Source organism: Rhinatrema bivittatum, chromosome 1 (assembly GCF_901001135.1).
Source record: "Rhinatrema bivittatum chromosome 1, aRhiBiv1.1, whole genome shotgun sequence".
In the NCBI taxonomy this organism is placed as follows: domain Eukaryota; kingdom Metazoa; phylum Chordata; class Amphibia; order Gymnophiona; family Rhinatrematidae; genus Rhinatrema; species Rhinatrema bivittatum.
The window spans coordinates 546,116,416-546,137,685 of NC_042615.1; the positions used below are offsets into that span (position 1 = coordinate 546,116,416).

The 21,270-nt window shown below is 43.3% G+C and overlaps 1 protein-coding gene across 2 annotated transcripts in view; it reads right to left on the reverse strand.

The window, feature by feature from the left end:
• The window catches only part of CARNMT1 (carnosine N-methyltransferase 1), a 110,043-nt gene extending 88,980 nt beyond the window's left edge, over window positions 1–21,063 (reverse strand). Inside the window, exons 1-2 of one of the 2 annotated variants that reach the window (XM_029616050.1) lie at window positions 20,607–21,063; window positions 564–759 (exon numbers count right to left, since the gene is read on the reverse strand). In XM_029616050.1, the coding sequence (XP_029471910.1) occupies window positions 564–759; window positions 20,607–20,848 (438 nt within the window). In that variant the 5' untranslated portion in view covers window positions 20,849–21,063. The remainder of the gene's footprint in view (window positions 1–563; window positions 760–20,606) is intronic. The other variant, XM_029616041.1, reaches the window with a different exon arrangement.
• Between the last annotated feature and the right edge of the window lie 207 nt (window positions 21,064–21,270).

Below are 21,270 nucleotides of genomic sequence, written 5' to 3' on the forward strand. Positions count from 1 at the left end.
AATTTATAAGAAAAAAAAAAGGAGAAACTAAGTAACCATCCGTGCTCTATCTTGACAAAAAAAAAAAAAAAGATTGAGGAGGTTTCTGAATCAATGCCTGTGAAGGAGTTCCTACAAATGCACAATTTGGAGAGAGAAATCCATTCGGTGTAGCTGGATTAGCCACAAATCATGGCTAATTCAGCCTGCTTATTGACAGAAAAAAATAAAAACCACTTAAATCATGGATCCATGTCCCTTTTGCTCACCTATCTGTATTCTACACTGAAGGCAAAATATTGAATGAAAGTTAGAAAGGGCAAAACAAGGTATCCACAATAAAATGACCATAGGAACAAAGTAAAAAAGGCTATATAGTGTACAAAAAGCCATAAAAATAGCAAGCATAGGAACAAATTTTTGTTCATGTATTTCTCGGCCTTTGATGCTAACAAGAATTAAGCAATATGATTGGTTCAAATCTCCAATTTATATACAGCTCCTACTCACTTTATGTAATAAACTCAAATGTGCAATTATGTTTCTACTATTAAGGTAGTGAAAGAGAAACAGCTCTTACATACATCATCTGCATAGTCTTTATTTTCAAACATATTCATACAATCGTTCACAATGGCTTGCAGAATCTGCTGATTGTGATCAATACATTTCCGAATCTTGTCCAGATGAGGAAGGAACTGAGGAAGTAGCTTTTGTTGGTTGGCTGAAAGAGACCTGAATTGTCTTTCTGTTCGGTTCACTCGCTCATGAATACTAGTTCTAGAAAATAAAAACAAACCATAAAAAAGTTAATTCCTGCAAGTTTACATACATCGCTTGAAATGCCAACTGTATATACAAAACTGTCAGTCAATGGGAAAAGAAAAGGCTTTGTTAAACCATACTGCAGTTCACTGGAGATCAATAAAGTTACTGTATAACCAAGTGGACTACAGAAGGACCTAAATATTCATCTCCACTGCAATTGTAAACCAGATTTCAGTTTAGAAAATGTACATAATTTTAACTTTTAAAGATTTCACTGCGACAGATGTTCTTCTCAAAATTGAAGAGAATAAGAAGTTATGCCAAAGCTGCTTCATTTACAAAGAAGCTGGGGGACAATGGAGAGTAAAAGATTATTTGTTTAATGGTGCTTGAGTGTACAAGCCAAATTAAATCCTTTATTTCAAGAATGTCTTGAATTATAAACCTGATGGCCAATAGGATTATTAGTATTCAAACTTGCAGCAAATGACAGCCAATAGCAGAGATCTCCTAACTGAACAGCTAAGTGATTCAGTAAGGTACTGATGGGCATTTAAATATTTTTCTGAAAATGAGGCAATTAAAAAAAGTTTGTTCACAGAGGAACAGTTAGTCCTCCTTCATGTACAAAATAACATCCATTCAAAAGGTCAGGCAGGCAGAACTGCCTAATCAAGATGCAGCATTCTTACCACTCCATTCACGGTCAAAGCAAATGTTTACTGTAAACTGTGTTTTCTGTAGGTAGCAGGATGAGTTAGCCATGCTCAGTGGGTGACGTCATTAGGCAGCATGAGGCAGAGCAGTCTTTCCAAGCTAGTAGAACTTTCAGCTCTACTGGGCATGTGCGGTAGTTCCTTTGCGACTGCATGTTCTAGAATCTCCTCAGTCTATATCAAAGCACAGTAGACTTCTTTGGATTGTTGTCCAGGGAGGAAGGCGGGTTTTGCATGGCTAATTCATTCTATCTATGGAAAATACCTTTTACAGTAAGCAAACTTTCTTTTTTTTTCTGTAGATAAGCAATCTGGATTAGCCACTCTCAGTGGAGAGTCCCAAGCTGAAGGTTGCAGCCAAGCGGTTCTCTGCATGAGTTATTAGCAACCCGGACTACTTGTGGACAACAGCTAAGTGGATGCTACTTGGTGCAATATTGCTCAGCCTACCGAGCTATATGAGGCTGCTAATTCATCAAGCCAGTAGTGCGAAGTGAAGATGTCCTGAATAGGCTTTGGCAAATCCCAGTGAGCTGGGACTGAGTGCTCAACATTCACGCAGTGAGTTTCAGGGTGGTTGTAGCAGGTGACAGAAGGAGCCCTCTTTCTGAGTCAGGAGGTCTGGGCAGCATCCCAGTGCGAGCTGAGGACATATTGAAAAATGAACAAGATAAGCATACTATGGTTGTCTCGGCCACACGAGAGCAATCAAAATCATCTTGGTGTAGTCTTGTATGCATTTCTGGACAGTTTTAGGAATCAACGGGTATTGGTGGAAAGGCGGAGAGTAGGCCCTTTTCCCACAAGAGAAAAAAATGCATCCAGAGCCTCTCAGTGAGGACTGTGTCAGATGGAACCGAAGCGATTCTCTTTCCTGTTCCATTCTGTGGAAAACAGGTCGAGGCAGGGATGGCCTCAACAGTGGAATAGGTCATCTGCTACCTGTTGTGATAGGGGCCATTCATGCAGGCAAAAAATCCAGAGTCTATCTGCTTCTGTGTTCGCGATACCAGTAAGTACGTGGCCTATAGAATGGCAGTAGCTCGATCCTCTCATTCCCAGATTTGAAGAGCTTCTCTAGAGGGTTCATGAGTTGGTGCCCTTGTTTGTGCACACAGAACATGGCAAAAAAACATGTTCATATGGATCATGTTTTTCCCATGAAGCATGTGTTGGAATGCTGCAAGAGCATAGTGCATTGCTCCGAGCTCCAGGTGATTTATTTGAAATGCCTTTTCTTTGAAAGACCAGAGTCCCTGTATTCTGTATTGTTGTAGTTGTGCACCCCAACACTTGGTGGAGGAATCTGTTGAAAAAAATCACTTGGTGTGGGGCTGGATGACGTGGGGCACCAGTCTATACCCTTAGTCATAGTCATCAGCGAATGTCCTCTTTCATCAGTTATATCAGTAGGAATAGTGTGAAGAAGATGGACAGACGGGGCAAGATGGCGGCGTGAGCTGGGGGGTATATTTCTCTAAAAATGCCGACTAAGAGGAAAGGAAAGGTTCAAGTTTTCCCCTCCGACTCGAATCCCCCACGGGGCAGAGGATTAATCACCTCTTACACACCCGGCATAGCAACGGAACAGGGTGAGAAAGCCCCCGCTATGATGGCTGATGAAAGAGCATCAGAGTCATTAGAGGAAATCACCTTGAGTCCCCCGGATCCTCGGTGTCCAATGGTTGTGGCTTCCCCTGATTTCTCTCTAGCAGCCGCGATATGGAGTGCTGACGCAGGCAGAGAGGAGAACCGTTGACCCTCTCGCTTCTCGTGGGACCTTCAGAGGTTTCTGATGGTATGGATCGGAGGGCACTGCCGGTTACATCGACCCCCGCGAGGGAGCTGGAGGTGTGCGAGAGTGCCATGGCTGTATCGGGGAAAATAGTACTGGTGGAAACTTCTATAGAAGAGAAAATGGGCGAGTCTTCTCGGGTTTCCCATTTTCAAATACCTTCTAAACCATCAACAGTCACCCTGGATGCAATTTGGGACCTAGTAGCTGCTCTGGGCTGTTCTTTGTGGGATTATAATACTAAACTGGACAATCTCAATATTAAACTTGAATCCCGTGAAGGTCAATTAAATGAGATTAAACCACGTGTGGAAACTGTCAAAACAACTCAAGGTGTTTAAACCTATGGTTTTTGAATTTTCCTAAAATAGTGGGAGCCCCCCCCCCCCCCCTATATAAAACTTTTAAAAAATATTTCCTTGAAATACTTAAATTTGAAGAAGGAAAGACTCCTTGCATTAGCAAGATGTCTTTTCTTCCTGTTTCCACTAAAGATAGAGTTTCTATGGAAAACCGTCCTGAGATATTGGAAAATCTAACTCAGTTTTTGGAAGATTCCATGGCTGAGTTTTATGAGCAAGCAACTTTCCTGGTGTCGTTTATCTCTGAGAAAGAATTGAGTGAAGTCATGAAAAAAAAACAAAAAACACTTCACGTCTGACAGTTCCATTTTATGGATCTTCTGTCAGTATATATCCGGATTTCACTTGAGTTATGCAAGAAAGGAGAGATTTTCTTGCGTTGAGGGATCGGACAGTTTCCCTGGGTTTTTCCTTTATATTGAGATACCCATGTAAATGTATTGTTAGATCCCAAAATAAATGTTATGGGGGTTTTTTTGCCTGAGTAGCTTAAATCTTTTATTAATTCTAGGAGCATTATAATTCTCTCTCCTGGTAATCTCTAGGTCTAGGGATCCATATGATATAAGGTTGCTTTATAACAACATTAAGCCTGTTTCTTTATGTTTTCAGTAAACATCTCCTTTAAGTTCCCCCCCCCCCCTGCTCATTATAAAGTTTCCTGATGCAAAAAATGCATATTTCCTAGATTGATTTATATAATTTGGTTTATGTGTGTTATAGCATTTTTATTTTCTAAATAGTAAGATTTGTCTTGCTTGTATTATTGAAAATTGATAAAAATAAAATTAAAAAAAAGGAATAGGGTGGAAAGGGGATTAAGAAATTGACTCCATTGACTCCTGAGACCCCAATTGCAAGTATCACATATGAAGGTAAGTGAAGGGTACTAGTATGTGGTGAGCCATCTCTGATGACTGTTGCAGAAGCTGAGACACCAGTGTGCAAAGAGTGCCTGTTCTGTTATGGGGAAGAAGGGCTTTAGATTGAACCAAGTCTATTTGAGCCCCTATGAACTGAAGGCTTTGCGCTGGTTGGAGTACAGACTTATCGTAGTTTATGAGGAATCATGTATAAAGCCATAACTATCACCTACAAAACTATACACCAACTCACCACCCTCGATCTTCAATTCCCTCTCCAAGCACATAATTCTACCAGACCTACCAGAGATGCTTACAGAGGCTCCCTCCAAGTTCCCCCAGCGAAAACGACCAGACACGTTACCATAAGAGATCGCGCCACCTCCACAGCTGGCCCTCTTCTGTGGAATTCCATTCCTACAGACCTCAGACAGGAGCCCTGCCTCCTAACTTTTTGGAAAAAACTTAAGACTTGGTTATTCAAGCAAGCTTTTCCGGACACAACCCAATGACACAATCCAATGACTCCTAAAACACCATGCCTCCTGTATATAACATTTATTTTGTATACTATACTTAAATTGTATATTATTTAACCATTTCTATTCTCTCCTATCTTCTTCCCTCTCCAAGTTAGGCTACCCTTGTTAAATGTAACTGTACCTTCGATCACCATAGTTCTAGTTTCCTATGTATAAAATGCACTCCTGTTTTATGTAAACCAGCAAGATATGTTCTCATGATTGCCGGTATATAAAAATTCTAAATAAATAAATAAATAAATAAAAAATACCAGTGAGTCCAGGCAACAAATGGTGGTCATGGCACTGGAGACGAATATAGCTTTGCTGGGCAACATGATCAACCATTTGTCCAGGTAGGGGAAGAGTTTTATTCCTGTCGTAAGTATGCCACAGCCACCGCTAGGCATTTTGTGAAGACTCTGGGAGCAGGCAAGAGTCTGAATGGGAGAGCCTTACATTGATATGGCTCTCCCCCACTTTGAAACAAAGGTAACATTAGCAAGAGGGGTGTACTGGGATATGCTCATACGCATCTTTGAAGTTGAGGGAACATATCCAGGCATTCAACTGGATGAATGGCAATATTGTGCTACGCAATGTCATTTTGAATTGCTCTCGGCAAAGATCTCTATTCAGAGATCTGAGGTTCAATTTTGGACAGAGGTCCCCCTGTCTTCTTGGGGATGAGGAAATATTGTGAATACCACCCATGTTGTGCTATGGCAGGGCTATCTCTTGGACTGCATTTTGCTGTAGTACCTTGCAAGCCTCCTAAGACAAGGGGAAGAGGTGAGATGGATCCGGTGGGGGGGGGGGGGGGGGGGGGGGAGTCCATGGGCAGATGGAGAAGATCAGATGGTAACCTTCTCAAACTATTTTTAAGAACCATTGGTCCATGGATATTTTGATACAAGTGCTAAGGAATTGGTGGATTCTGCCCCCAACCTGCATCTGTGGCTGTAGTGGCAGGCATATTAAAAACTTTGCGATGCCTTTGAAGCAGGTTGTTGTTGCATCTTTTGTGGGCCCCTGTCTCTGTCATCCCCTTGACTGAGAGGTATGTGGTTGTTGGTGCGGCGGTTGGTACGGGAACAGGAGGTATGGTTGAAATAGTCTATATGGCCTCTGGGGGAAGAACGAACACTTATACTGAGGGTAAGAATTTCAGTTCATGCCCTGTTGTTCTCTGGGTGCTGTCAGGGACTGTTCGGCAACATTCTGCTCTTTTGTCTGTGAAATAGTCTCCCTCAGCTTTTTTCCAAACAGGTTATCCCCCAGGCATGGGAATTCTGCCAATTTTTAGTGCATGTATTCCACTAGCCTGAAGCCAAGCCATGCATCACGCCCCTATAGAAGCAGCTGATGTACGAGCTACATCAACGAAAGCTTCGTAAACAGACCGCAGGAGGCCCTCTTCCATGGAGCAACTGAGTTGTAATCATCTTGCCCGTTTCTGCACAAAGGTAGAACTTTTAAGTTTTGCACACAGTCGTAGAGTTCTTGGACCATGTAAAAATGTTGCTGTTCAATTTTGGCCATAAACATCTAGCCCTGAAAGATCTTTCTGAAATCATCTAGTACATTATGGTCCTTTACCGATAGCATTGGAGTGAAGTCTGGATTTTTTCACCTTCTTTATGGTCGACTCTACCACTACAGAATTTTGAGTTAACAAGCTATGCCACAGCTCAGCGATTTCTTCAGCCAGAACTTCAGGTCTATCTTGCAAGTCACCGTCATAGCCGAGAAAAGTATCTCCCACATTTTCATCAGTACTGTATCCAGTATTGTGTGAGATAGGAGAGCAAAGGGCTCCACAGGAATGTCTAGGATCTTCAGAATTCCCATCACCTCCAGTCAGGAATTTGGGTCTTTTTGGACTTCTACCTTAAGGGCTGAACCCATTTTCTCTACAAACTGGGAGTAAATGAGGTCTTCTGGTGGTGAGATATGCTCAGGTGGTTCTTATTGGTGGGGGAGAGGGAGGGGGGGGTTGGAAGGTATCCCAGTCAAACTGACCAGGACTCCCCTGGAGAGTGGTAGGAAGGCACAGAAGACCACGGTGAGCGGATTAGACCAGTGGTTCTCAACCTTTTTCCCCCATCATTTCACACCTGACAGGCCACGCTCACATGTGTGACACTGCTCATTACAATTCATGGCGGAAATAAAAAGTAAAGGTCCGGTAATTATTTTTATTATTTAAAATGACACAAGGAAAAGATACGTATTCTGTCTGAACAGAAATTGCATAAATAGTAAACATCCCACACCAAAACAGCACCAATTTCCAGCACTTAAACAGTAACCACCTTACCTAAGAAAAGGCAACACTAAAAATATTACACCAGGCCTTAAGACACCAATATATCTCCTATTAGGAAAACGGACCAAGTCAGGCTGCTATAGAGCCCTACACAGAAACTACACACCAGCAGAATACCTCACCTCAGTCACATGTGCAGACCCTCAGCTAACAAAGAATAAAGAGGCCATAAAGTATAACTAGAAGCATGCAGACAAAAACTGAATTGGAAACCACAAATAGCCAGAGTCTCTGTATGCAGTGCAACAAAGGAAAAAAAAACATCACCAGTCCTTATAAAACAAATCAAGAAATATAAAATCAGTAGCAGTAAAACCATACTAACAAAAAGAACAAATTATTTCGAAACAGCTGATTTAAAAATTTATAAAAAATTTCTAGATACCATTAAAAGATTTCAAAATAGCAGACACAAAGACCCAGTAATGAAATATAAGGATACAAAAATTTTTTTGCTCTGCATACCTGGGAACATTTGATATCCAGCTGTCCTGAGATTGTTTTGAATTAGCAGGAGGAGGGGTGGTTTGCTTGGAACTTTCTCCTCTCTCTCAGTCACATACCAGCGCTCTCTCTCACATTGGCTCTCAATTACACACCTATACACACATGCTTTTTCTCTCACTTATATAGGCTCTTAATTACACATTTACACTCATGCTGTCCATCTTTTCACACGTACACACAAAGGCTTTCAATCACACACACACACCCACGTCTTTTTCTCTCACACACAGATTCTCATTCACATGCTTACAAACATGCTCTCTCTGTTTCTCTCATTTACACACAGGCTCTCACTCACATACTCACATGCTCCTTCACCTAAACCAGCTCTCAATCACACACATACTCTCTTTCACATGTACAGGCTCTCAATCATTCACAAACATGCTATCTCACTCACACACACAAGATCTCAAACACACATGCTTGCTCATTTACTCACTCTCCCCCCCCCTCCCCTGAACTAGCGGCAGCAGCAGCAGCCTCCTCCACTTCTAACCCTAAAGGCAGCAGCAATCTACTTCATTTTCAGCCCTTGCGGAGCAAGGAGTCCCATCGGCTGCGGAGGTTGACGACATTCTTCGATTTTCTCTGAGCCGCGTTGCTCATTCTTCAGACCACGCTTCTCTTCTCATCTTGAGGCCGATCCTGCCTGCACTAGCATGGTCTCTTCTTCCCGCACACGCACCGCTGCTCACCACTTCCTCTTCTGGGCCGCGGGAAGAAGAGACCATGCCAGTGCCGCTGACTCCAGCTGTTCTGCCGCGTTCCGCCCAGGCTGACAGCATTTTAAGCCCAGGCGGAGGAGGACTGGGGAGCAGCTGGGTCAGCGGGGGACCGGGAAGTGTGGCAACACACCTGCGTGTTCTTGGCGACACACCGGTTGAGAATCACTGGATTAGACTATGCTCTCAGGATGGTATTGACCGAGATCTCCAGTACAAGTATTGATCTCCTGTACGGGAGATCTTGGTTCCTCAGAGGAGGAGGTTGGTGGAGGTGGTGCTCCTGGAATTGTGATAATGGGATGTGCTGGTATGGAAAGAGGGATGAAAAGAAGGTTTTAATGTGATCCATGGACTAATGAGTCTTGTGCTCTGGGGACAGTGGTGGAGCATTGTTCCTGGCATCAGGATCGGGTCTTGTTCTGCCAGGGCCAGCTGAGTAACTGGAAGGAGGGAACAGATTGATTCAAGTGTCCATAGATGAAGTCCTTCCTGCTAAAGTCTAGATACCATATACATAGGAAATTCAAATGATTACGAGAAATGAGACCTCATATACTTTTGGGCTAATATACAACTCGCTTATTTGTGGTTTGTAATTGCTGCTCTTAAACCACTAAGAGTGACTTATTACCCATTCAATTTTTTAATCATAGGTCTCTCAAGTCTTTTTTTTTTTTCCTTTTTCACAATATGCATTTAAAATGAGAGCTTCTGAACACAACTTACCATTCAATTGATAAATCAAGATAAGTGTCTGTGGTTTATATTCAGTGAATTTGCAAAGGGGCATAGAGCTAGAGTTGCCTAATTGGGTCGTCATAACCTCAGGTGCTAGCACACTTGGATGGGGATATCACTGTCAGGCCAAATGGCTCAAAGCTGCTGGATGATAGATGGAACCTGCCAGGCTAGAAACAAGGGCCATTAGACTGGCCCTGAAGCACTTCCTACTATGATAAAAGGAAGCATAGTCAGGGTTGTGTCTGACAGTGCCATATCAGTGTCATATGTGAACAAGCAGGAGATGCTAGCAGCACATAGCTGGCAGAAGAGGCAGGCTGGCTATTCACTTGGAGGGAATAAAATTAACTGCACCACTCCAAAGCTCACATTTTAGGAAGCAAGAATATATCCTGGCGAACTTCTTCAGCAGGAACAAGCTGGACCCAGGGGAATGAGAACTCGATGAGGAAACCTTCCAACAGATAGTGGACTGGGGGATTCTCCTTTTATGGATGGTGACCAGAGTAAATACTAAACCCAGCAGATTCTTCAGCAGAAGGAAAGAATGGGAATTCAGTGAGACAGATGCTTTGATCAAAGCCTAGCGAATGGAGGCTCTACTCTGTCTTCAAGGCCCAGGTCTAAACAGTAGATCAACTCAGGATTGAGGGAGATATGATCAACAACATGACTGTCCACACCAGAATCTAACTCTACTCTTGATGTGGTCAAAGTCAGCTCAGAGGACTACCTCCAAGTTTGATGTCATTGCACTTGGCACTCAAGGCAACACCACCTGAGATGGATCACTTCACTTACCCATAGATACTGAAATGCCCAACTCATACTAGCAACATTTTGTCAATTTCTACCCTAAGCGTCACCAATAACAAGACAAGACTAGGCTTCATAACCCACATCCCACAGCCAGCACCGACTACACTCACTCTCTCCCTGACTGACCCAAGCCAGCCAGCAGCATCCCACAACCTATTCCTCAGCTCCCAGTCAGCCTCCAGCCCTGGACTCCCACACTCCCCAGCCAGCCTCAGAGGCCCCAGTCTCCAACCAACCCCTCTGAAGCCAGTAAGATTTGCTTTCCTCTCTTCCTTCTTCCCTTCCATAGCAAGCCACTCTGTGCTCCTACAGGCACTGCATGGCTCTCTGCAAATCTGAGCCATACAGATTTGTATTTTCATGCTTGTCTCACAAGACTCAGCACCAGAATATAGTCACTTGTATGGCTCAAACATGCATAGAGATGTGCGCTGCCCATTGGAGAATGTCCAGGATGGCATCGCTTGAAAGTTAGTGGAGCCAGGGCAGCCCACCCCATTCTGATGCCTATGACATCACTGTGCTGTCATTTTCAAACAAGAAATGAGTGTGTCATGTGATCATGACTCCAATACTTTTTGACAAAAATAACATTAATGCACTTCAATGGGTTGTAGCTAGTCACAAAATTCAACAGTGGATATGTGGCCCATCAGCTCCCCAGGCCAACACCAGCACTCTGTCCTCCATCTACCCAGTGTGTGTCCCCTCCCTGGCCGGGCCGATACCAATATGCTTCCCTTTTCTGCCCTCCTACTGTTCCAGCTATTGGCATCTTCTTCCTTCCTGCCCATCCATCATCCCCCATGGCATTGCACAAAGCATACCTTATAAAAAAAAAAAAAAAAAAAAAAAAAAAAAGTACTCATGTTCTACAACCAAAGATGTGGTCAAAGATGAAATACCACAGATAGGAATTATTTTCTATATTATTGAAATTGCATTGGTTGAAAAAAGTATCAAAGTATGCATTCTCCACGAATTGTTTACAGCATGGAAAATATTTTCCCAATAAAAATTAGTCTCTAATTAATGTCTTAAAAGTTACAAGTAAGATGACAGATTTTTCTGCCAAGTTTGCATACATTACATATTCATTAATATATAACTTAAGAGTTTATCATGTATGAAAATTTGATAACTTGTTTTCAGCCGATGTGACGGTATAGAAAAACCAATAAACTAAACTAAAACTATGTATGGAAAACACCTCTCACACGGGCCGATACAGTAAAAATCGCAGGAGAGCACCCGCTCTCCTGTGCGCACGATTCAGTAAGCTAATTTATTTAAATTAGGGCCCGCGGTAAAAAGAGGCGCTAGGGACACTAGCACGTCCCTAGCGCCTCTTTTTTGACAGGAGCAGTGGCTGTCAGCAAATTTGACAGCCGACGCTCAATTTTGCAGGCGTTGGTTCTCAAACCCGCCGACAGCCACGGGTTCGGAAACCGGCAAAATTGAGCGTCCGGTTTTCAACCCGCGAGTCGCGGGCCCATTTTAAATTTTTTTTTTTAATTTTCAAAAATTTTTTTTTTTTAAACTTTTGGGACCTCAGACTTAATATCACCATGATATTAAGTCGGAGGGTATACAGAAAAGCAGTTTTTACTGCTTTTCTGTGCACTTCCCCAGCACCAGCAGAAATTAACGCCTACCTTTGGGTAGGCGCTAATTTCTTAAAGTAAAATGTGCGGCTTGGCTGCACATTTTACTTATTGTATCGCGCAGGAATGACTAATAGGGCCATCAACATGCATATGCATGTTGCGGGCGCTATTAGTCTCGGGAGGGGGGGACGCGTGTTTTCGACGTGCTATTACCCCTAATGTGCGTCCAAATGCCGGTTAACAGTGCGCTCCACCAGAGCGCACTGTACTGTATCGGCCTGACAGTAAGCAAACTTGTTTCCCCCCTACTGATAAGCAGGCTGAATTAGTCATGCTGTCTGAGAATCCCCAGCTAGGAAGATGAAGAACAAGATTTGAGTTTGCAGTGTTTTGTTTTTTGATCTGAGAGAGTAATCTGTGCAGCATATCCCTGTACAGTGTGGACATTCTTAAGCATTGTTGGCATGATGCAATATCTACTGTCCCATAGCCACATCTGTTTCAGCATGGTGTTGGAGGTAGTAATGAGAGGTGAAGTTATGCAGCGAAGACCACATTGCTGCTTTACAAATGTCCTGGATAGGCCCCTGTTGAAGGTGAGCAACTGAAGCAGACAGAGCCATCAACTGATATGCCTTGACCCTTGAAGTTAAACGTTCGGGTCTTGTAGAAGAGCAGAAATGGATGCACTGAGTCAGCCAATTTGATAGCGTCCATTTTCTTACTGGTAATCCTGGAGCTTTCGGGTTGAAGGACAGAAAATGCTGGGAGTGTCTTCTTAGTGTGTTAGCATTCTACAAGGAAAGAACTAACGCTCTTTTACAATCTAAGATGTGCAATAAGGTTTCCTGTTTAGATGAATGTAGTTATGATTCGATTCAAATCAAAAGTCGAGACTACCTTTGGAAGGAAGGATGGGTCCATAGGGTGACTTTTGTCATTGTAGAACTAGAGGTACAGAGAATAATGTACCAATGCTTGCAGTTCACTCACCTGCCTTGCCGAGGTTATAGCTTCTAAGAACAATACTTTCCACGTAAGAAACTTCAAGGAAGATGACTGCATTGGCTCAAATGGAGGGAGCATGAGCGCTTCCAAAACAAAGTTTAAGTCCCATGGTACTGCAATTGGTGGTCTTAATCGTAAAGCACTCCTCATGAAATGAGAGACTAGGGGGATGTATGGATATTGAAGCCCCTTGAACAGAAGGATGGTATACCACTATAGTGCTGAGGTGTACTCTGATTGAAGAGAATGCCAACCCCGAGACATATAGGAAATGTAGATATTTTAGTAATTGCTCTGGTGAAGAGTGGAAGGGGTCGATTTTCACAGACGTACAGCAATGGTGGCATCTATGCCATTTGGCTGCATAATTTATTCACATAGATTGTCTTCTTGAGGAGATAAGACTGTCCTGAATTTCTGTTGGGATGAGAAGATAGCTCAGTACTTCCCTTTCAATCTCAATGCTGTCAAATATAGGGAGTTTTGCATGGGATGTAGGAGTGTTTCCTCCTACTGTGTTAGGAGGTACGGTCTGTTTGGAAGAAGGATCGGCCATTGTATGGAGAGATGGAGGAGGTAGGTGTTCCAGGGTCACGCTGGTGCTATGACTGAGATTGGACTCGTCTGCAGTATTCTTCTGGATCACTCGAGATAACAGAGGGATTGGAGGGAACGCGTATAGAAGTTCCCCTGTCCACTTGAGTAGAAAAGCATCCTGAACTGGTCTTCAATTGCTTAGATACAGAGAGCTGAATTCTGGTAGTTTTGTGTTGTAGTCTATGGCGAAGAGGTCTGTGGTGGGCATTCCCCATGTTTGGAGTATGGAGGAAGCTACTTCCTGGTTCAGTTCCCACTCATGGGGGTGAAAATTTCTGCTGAGTCTGTTGGCCTGTGTTCCATATTCCTGGCAAGTAGGTTGCTTGGAGCTGTATTTAATGGGATAGTGCATATTCCAACATCAGAACAGATTCCCTGCATAGTATCTTGGAACCTGACCCACCTTCCTTGTTTATGTAGAACATGGCCACTTGATTGTCCGTATATACCATGACTGATTTGTTTTGAAGAAGGGTTGAGAAGGTGCAGATGGCATAATGTATGGCTCGTAGCTCTAGTAGGTTGATCTGTAATAGTCTTTCAGCAGGGGTCCAAAGTCCTTGTGTTTTGAAATGTAGTACATGGGCTCCCCACCCCTTTGTGGAGGCATCCGTTGTTAGTATTAGCTGATGTGTGGGAAGTCAGAAGGGGGCCCACCTACTAGAGGACTTCTGGAGTCAGCCACCAATCTATGTCCCGTAACATTGGTTGAGTTAATGTTAGCGGTGTCAACATAGGTTGAGCACGCAGAGACCATTTGTATTTGAGACTCCCATTGTAAGCGGCGCATATGAAGGCATGCATGAGGGACTACGTACATTGCTGCCAACATATGGCCCAAGATGGTGAGGACTTGATGAGCCATGGGATGTGGAAGGCACTTTAGAGATAAGGCTAGAGTCTGAAAAGTTTAAATCCTGTCCTGAGGAAGGAAAGCTTTGCAGAGGCATGCTTTTATTATTGCACCTATAAACTGTAGAATAAGAGAGTTTGAAATACATTTTTTTTTAATTTACGGACAAAGCCCAAGTTTTCCAGACAAGTTATTGTTCGGATTTGGTGGGCATGGATTTGTTGCAGACTTAACGCCACAAGTAGCCAATCATCTAGGTAAGGAAAATGCTTTATTCCTTCTTTGCCAAGGTGGGCCACAACTATTGCTAGACATTTCGTGAATACCCTTGGTGCCGAAGATAGGATAAATGGTAGAACCTTGTATTATTGTTAGTGATGGTTACCAACTTGAAAACAGAGGCAGTGCCAGGAAGAGGGTGCATCGGTATGTTCGCGTAGGCATTCTTCAGGTCCAAAGAGCACATTCAGTCATTGGGTTGCAGCAAAGGTAAAAAAAAATGTTAAGAGAAGTCATCTTGAACTTTTCTCGATAGATGAACTGGTTTAAGGCTCAGAGGTCCAGGATTGGACACAGCCCCCCACTTTTCTTGGGAATGAAGAAGTATTGGGAATAAAATTCCTGGCACTGGAGATGATGTGGCAGCACTTCAATAGACAGATGATGTAGTAGCATTTGGACTTCCTGTGGGAATACAGGAATATCTTTTGTTCTTTGCGGAATTGGAGCAAGATGAGGTAAAGCAGGGGTGGAACGAAAATTGAGATGGTAATTATTTTTGTATTATGTTGAGGAACCCAACGATTCGATTTAACCTTCTCCCATTGATGAATAAAGGAAATAAGGTGTCCACACATGGGTGTTTGTAGCCGTGGCCTGGTTAGAGTTGAAAAGATTGTTGCGGTTTTTGAGAAGTCGTCTACTGTTGTTTGGGCATTTGCTGTGAACAACCTCGCCCCTGGGACTGGCTCTGCTGTTATGGCTTAGGTCTGTACGAAGAATAGGGTCAGTAGGTACGCCTAGGGTAGAAAGGCTTCCGATGATAATAAACGCCTCATCATAGCCTGATCAGTGGGTGCTGTGAGAAATACTACCACACTTTGTTCCTTAAGTTGAGATATCATCTCCTGTAGTTTTTCACCAAAAAGGCTATCTCCTTTACATGAGAGGTCTGCTAGTTTGTCAAGCACATCTTCATGAATTGCACTAGCTCTGAGCCATGCGATTCGTCTGGCTGCTATAGCTGCTGCTGACATGTGAGCTGAAGTGTCAAACGCCTTGTAAATTGTGCGTAGAAGGTACCTTCCATGTCTGTCTTTCCTGTCTTTGGGGTCTGTCCCTTGCCTCTTATTCTCTGTTGTTTTTTTAGACTCTGAAGGCATTCATATAAATATTGTGTTATATAGAATTGGTGTTGCTAGATTTTAGCGATAAGCATTGCACCTTGGAATACCTTCTTTGCAAAATCATCTAAATATTTACTATCCTTACCTGGAGGAGTGTTTCAATAGAGCCTGTTTTTTCTGGCTTTCTTCATTGCAGATTCCATGACGATACATGCATGTGGACGTTGTACTGGTCCGTAGTATTTTTATTTTTGCAACCTGAATTTCAAGTCTGTCTTTCTTGAAGTTGGGGTGACTGTGAAAGGTGTGTCCTATGCTCTATCCATCACACTATCCTAAACAGCATGTGAAGGTAAAGCAGTTGGCTCCTCAGGGACATCAAATATTTTAAGTAGCCCATGCATCTCTGCTTAAGGATCCAGGAGTTTTTTTTAGTTTCCAGGTTCAGGACAGTGCACAGGTTCTCTATATTTTTATTTAGATTTATATTCCACTTTTCGCACTTTTTCAGCGCTTCAAAGTGGATTACATTCAGGTACTGTAGGTATTTCCCTATCCCCAGAGGACTTACATTCTAACGGGCCGATTCAGTAAAGTCAGCGGGAGAGCAGGCGAATGCCCGCTCTCCTGTGCACGCGATTCAGTACGCTAATTAGGCCCGGTGGTAAAACCAGGTAAAAGGAGCGGCGCCTGTCAGTGGCTTTGACAGCCGATGCTCAATTTTGCCGGCATCGGTTCTCGAGCCCGCTGGCAGGCACGGGCTCGGAAACTGGATGCGGCAAAATTGAGCGTCTGGTTTTCAACCCGAGAGCCGCGGGCTGACTTCAAATTTTTATTTTTTTTTTTACTTTTGGAAAGTTTCGGGACCTCCAACTTAATATCGCCATGATATTAAGTCGGAGGATGCACAGAAAAACAGTTTTTACTGCTTTTCTGTGCACTTTCCCGGTGCCTGAAAGCAAAATGTCCGGCTTGGCAGCACATTTTGTTTTCTGAATCGCGCGGGAATACCTAATAGGGCCATCAACATGCATTTGCATGTTGCGGGCGCTATTAGGTTCGAGGGATTGGACGCGCGTTTTCGGCCCCTTACTGAATAAGGGGTAAGGGAAACGCGCATCCAATGGCGGGTTAACAGTGCGCTCCAAGGGCCCTAAAGTTTGTACCTGAGGCAATGGAGGTTAAAATGACTTGCCCAAGGTCACAAGGAGCGACAGAAGGACTCGAACCCTGGTCTCCTGGTTCATAGCCCACTGCTTTAACCACTAGGCTACTCATCCACTCCCACAAAATTACATATATAATCTATAAATTACATATAATTTTGAATATGTAAGATTCTCCAGAGGCAATGATTGTTCTGGTGGCTCTTCCAGAGGGTCCAACAGCACACCCATTGAAGACCCAGGAGATGGTGGAGAAGAATAAATTGGTTCCTTTTCAGTCAGGGTCTGGTTGAATTTCCTCCAGGAATGGCTCTTCACCTCCTGATGGCACCCATGAGGGGTGGGGAAAGAGGTGACCAAATGCTCCGACTCCCTGGCTGAAGGGCTAGAGGGGCTTATGATACTTAGGTGGAGATCGAAGTGTCAAAAAAGGTTTGGAGGATACCTGTAATTTGTGACAATGATTGTGAGGCTGCAGTCTCCAAGCCTTGAACAGTAAATGTCCTTTTCTTTTTGGTTGGTAAAAATGCTTCATGACTTTTTAAGGGGGTAGTAGATTTCCAAACAGACTTTACCAGGCATTCTCTGTTTTGTTTGGGTGCTCTTGATTGTTCCCTTGGTCTTTTACAAGTAGAACGTTTTTCAGAATTCGAGGATCTCAAAATCCGTTGGGTATCCCCCTCAAAAGTACCAGACCCTTCTATGTCAGAGATGGACAATAGTATAGACAACTCCTTGCTTGTACCTTCCAATGTATGATGTTTGTGCATCGGGTGCATCAAGATTTCAGGGGGGGGTCTCGATGCTGTTAGGTTTTGCCGGTTTCAACACATGCAGACGCGTTTACGTTGGCAGACGCATAGCATGCGTGAATATAGGATGCACTGTCTTTTTTGAAAGCGTCAGTCAACGCGGTTCATCTGTTAGCCTGCGTCTGTTAGAATCGTGCATCAGTGCCGAATCCCCATTCTGACACTAGTGCGTTATGAGCGTATTTATGTGCTGACGCATTCGACGCAGGGGCAGTCGGGTAAACATGGTGCATTGTGTCAGAGCCTTCAACAGGCTGTAGTGATAATTTATGCCCCGTTTTATTTTTAGGTGACTTTCTGGATGCTGGCTCCAAAGAGGATGCCTGCTTCTGCTTTTCTGTTTTATCGGGCTGCCGGCCCAGTGAAGATTGTGTGGAACACTGGCTGCGGGCATATGATCCCAAAGGACCTTCCTCCGCATGCAGTCATTCTGTCTTCATGGCCCTTTGTCACTGAGCTCGCGGAGACATCCTGCCACAATCCCGGGAAGATATCTGGTCACGTTCCGGGCCAAGACATATATAGCAATAATTATGTCCATCAGTTATGGACATTATTTTACCGCAATGGCAGAATTTAAAACCCGGTGGCTTCGGGGCCATTACAGCACTGAAAAGTGCCATTTGGGGTTCACCTAAGTGACAATTATAGAAGAAAACAAAGGAATTTAAAGTGAAGAGACAAGAGTGAGAAGAACCCCTGACCGCTGCTGCGCGGGAAAGAAACTGAGGCGATATGGGAAGGCACCGCGCAGGCGTGCAGGAACAAACCTCTGCACGTTCTATGAAAAGTTCCTGCTCTGGGCCACCAGGGGACACTCCCAGACAGCATGGCTAATTCAGCCTGCTTATCTGCGGAAGAAAAACCCATGTTAAAATTTAAAGCCAATTTTAGCATGGGTTTTATTACATCAGCTCCATTGTCTCTGCACAGTGCACTTTCCAATGCTCCAGGTGCTACCTGGTAGCCACAAACAGTCATGACAGTGTGATCGACACAAGCCTTTTGTATCTTCTACAGAAGATATATGATACAAAATGAAAAATATCTGATAAAACCTAAACATTAAATATCAAAAAGCAGAAAAAAAGACCTCTCTAGAGAATTGCCCCATCAAATATTCACTAAACTTTTAGCACCATATGTGCATTCTTCATGTAGCATTAACAGGTTTCATGGCAACTTTCTCATTAATTATCAAAATATGAAACATTAGAAAAAGATATATTACTTGTAGAATCATAAACAAAAATACTCCAAATTGTAAGCATTCATACTAAAGTTTACAAACAAAAAATCTTTCTATGTTTCTTGTTTATTACGGGGGGGAAGCACTTTTTAGCCAGAAACCCTAACGCTAAATATATTATACAAAGTGCTACCTGCACAGCCTATATGAAATATAGAAAGCAAAATATAGGTCATAAAAGCATAAACAAAAGACCTCCAAAATTATAAGACTTATTATAGCCGTGTTTACAGAAGAACCCCATCTTTCTATGTTGCCCGGTAACTGCTGTGGGGAGAACGGCACTTTATAACCAAAATCCCCAAACCCAAATATAATACAGGCAGTGCAAGCATGCTGCCTATAATAATACTGCTATCCTAGCTCTCCACAAATCAGCGTGGCTTTCCCTGGAGGGCTCCAGCCTGCTGCTCCCACAGTCAGTTCAAGACCTAATAAAATCTATCAAACATTAAAAAAATAAATAAAATAACCCCCCTCCAGAAAAAAAAAACCCTCAGAGATTGCCCCATCTAATATTAACAAAAATTCTATCAAGGTGCACACATTTTTCATGTAGTAATCCTTGTTCACAGATTTAATGGCAACTGTTTCATTGAATAATTATCAAAACATGAAATATAGAAAAAGAAATATGAGCTGTAACAAACAAAAATTCCCCAAATTATAAGCTTTAGTGCAACAGTTAACAAAAACACACATATTTCTACATTGCCTGGATGATGATGTGGTAGCAGCAATTTTTAGCCAAAAACTCTAATCCCAAATGCATTATAGACAGTGCTACTGGCAGTGCCAGTAGTTTTCAAAAGCCACTTACATTAAGTCAATGCAAAATTTGCTAATGATGTTTTTGCCTTAATATACAAGTGTATGTTGTACTACTGCATCAAAGTTTGTTTTCAAAGCTATAAACCTGTAAAGTCCTGTAAAGTAAGAATATGCTCTCTATAGCTTTGAAACCAAACATTGATGCTGTAAATTCTAAATATACAAGTAAATCGTAAAATGGATTATGGCAGTATTTCTCAAGCCTATCCTGGAGTAGCTCCTAGCCAGTGTATGTTATCAGGATATCCATAATAAACATGCATGGGAGAGATTGCCACGCACCGCCACCATTGGAAACTAGACTGGTTTGGGAGTACTCCAGGACCTGCTTGATAAATATTAGATTATATTACATTGATTCGATAAATGATATTTAGCTCTAAAAAGTCAGTCACAAAATGTCACAAGTCACTTCACCTTCCACTGCCTCGGGTACAAACTTTAGACTACGAGTTCTCTGGGGACAGAGATCTGAATGAAATCCGCTTTGAAGTGCCTGAATAAAACGGAATATAAAACAAAAAGGTGTCACCTGTAAATTTGGTTTTTTTGGGGCGGCTAACTTGTATTTCTAGGCAGCCTTTTAGCCGCGATTGAGCACTTTTAAAGTCCAGGGAATGACACCCTATCCCCGTCTCCCAGTGGGGATACAAAAATAACATGACCTTGGTGAAAGGGAGAAAATTAAACCTCCCACTGAAAGAAGTGCAGTGGCCGCTAATAGTGCAGTGGTAGAGAAAATATATTTTGTCATTAAAGACAATCTAAAATGTTATGAATAATTATGGGGAATATATTGGGCTTGGAGACGTATATCAATTTAGTTTTGATTTGCCTTATTATTCTAACTGCATCCATTGTCAATGTATTAACATATTTTTTTTCTTTGTTCCTATGTGTCATTTCTATGCTTACTGTAACTTGCTATTGAGCTGCTTGCTGTGCACTTTTATGTCTATAAATAAAGAGATATTAAAAAAAAAAAAAAACCCAGCACAAGCCACGTTACCCGTAGTATCTGAAGGCGTTGATGATCTTCCAGAAGTGCTCTTTCTCCAGCCGCTCCTCCTCCCGGGGACTCAGCGGGAGCCGCGGCTTATAGCAGGAGCGCGGCTCCCCTTCCTCGTGCTCGCAGCATCGGCCGCCGGGGCTGGACGGGTGGCCGCCGCCGCCGCCTTCCCACCGCCTCCCTAATTCAGCCTCCATCGGCCGCGCTGCCGTCTTCTGGGGCAGAGCGCACGCGGCAGCCATCCGCGAGCAAGGCACCAACCGTCCAGCCCCCGCCCCTCCTTCCCTCCTCAGCAGCGGAAAGAGCAGAGATGTTTCGCCGCTCTGTCTCTCATAGCTATTTTTTTTGGTTTCCCCAACGCTTTGACCGGCGACGCGTCGCCTGATTGTGACGTCATTACAGGGGCAGGTGCGAGGGGGCCCCGCGCAAGCGCGCGCCGGGCGGACTTTTGCGGGGTGGGTTGTGTTCGGGGAAGGGATAGCAGCCGGGAAGCGATTAGGTGGCTGAGCTGAATGAGCCTTAAATATTCAGAGGTCTTTTTTTTTTTTCCCCCTTCTCGGTAAAGATTGTAAACTACAGTGTACCGGGTAGCTTTCGGTTTTACAGTTGGGGGGCATGTTTATTCCTCCTGCTTTGGCAATGGTCGTTCTATCGCCGTTGGGGT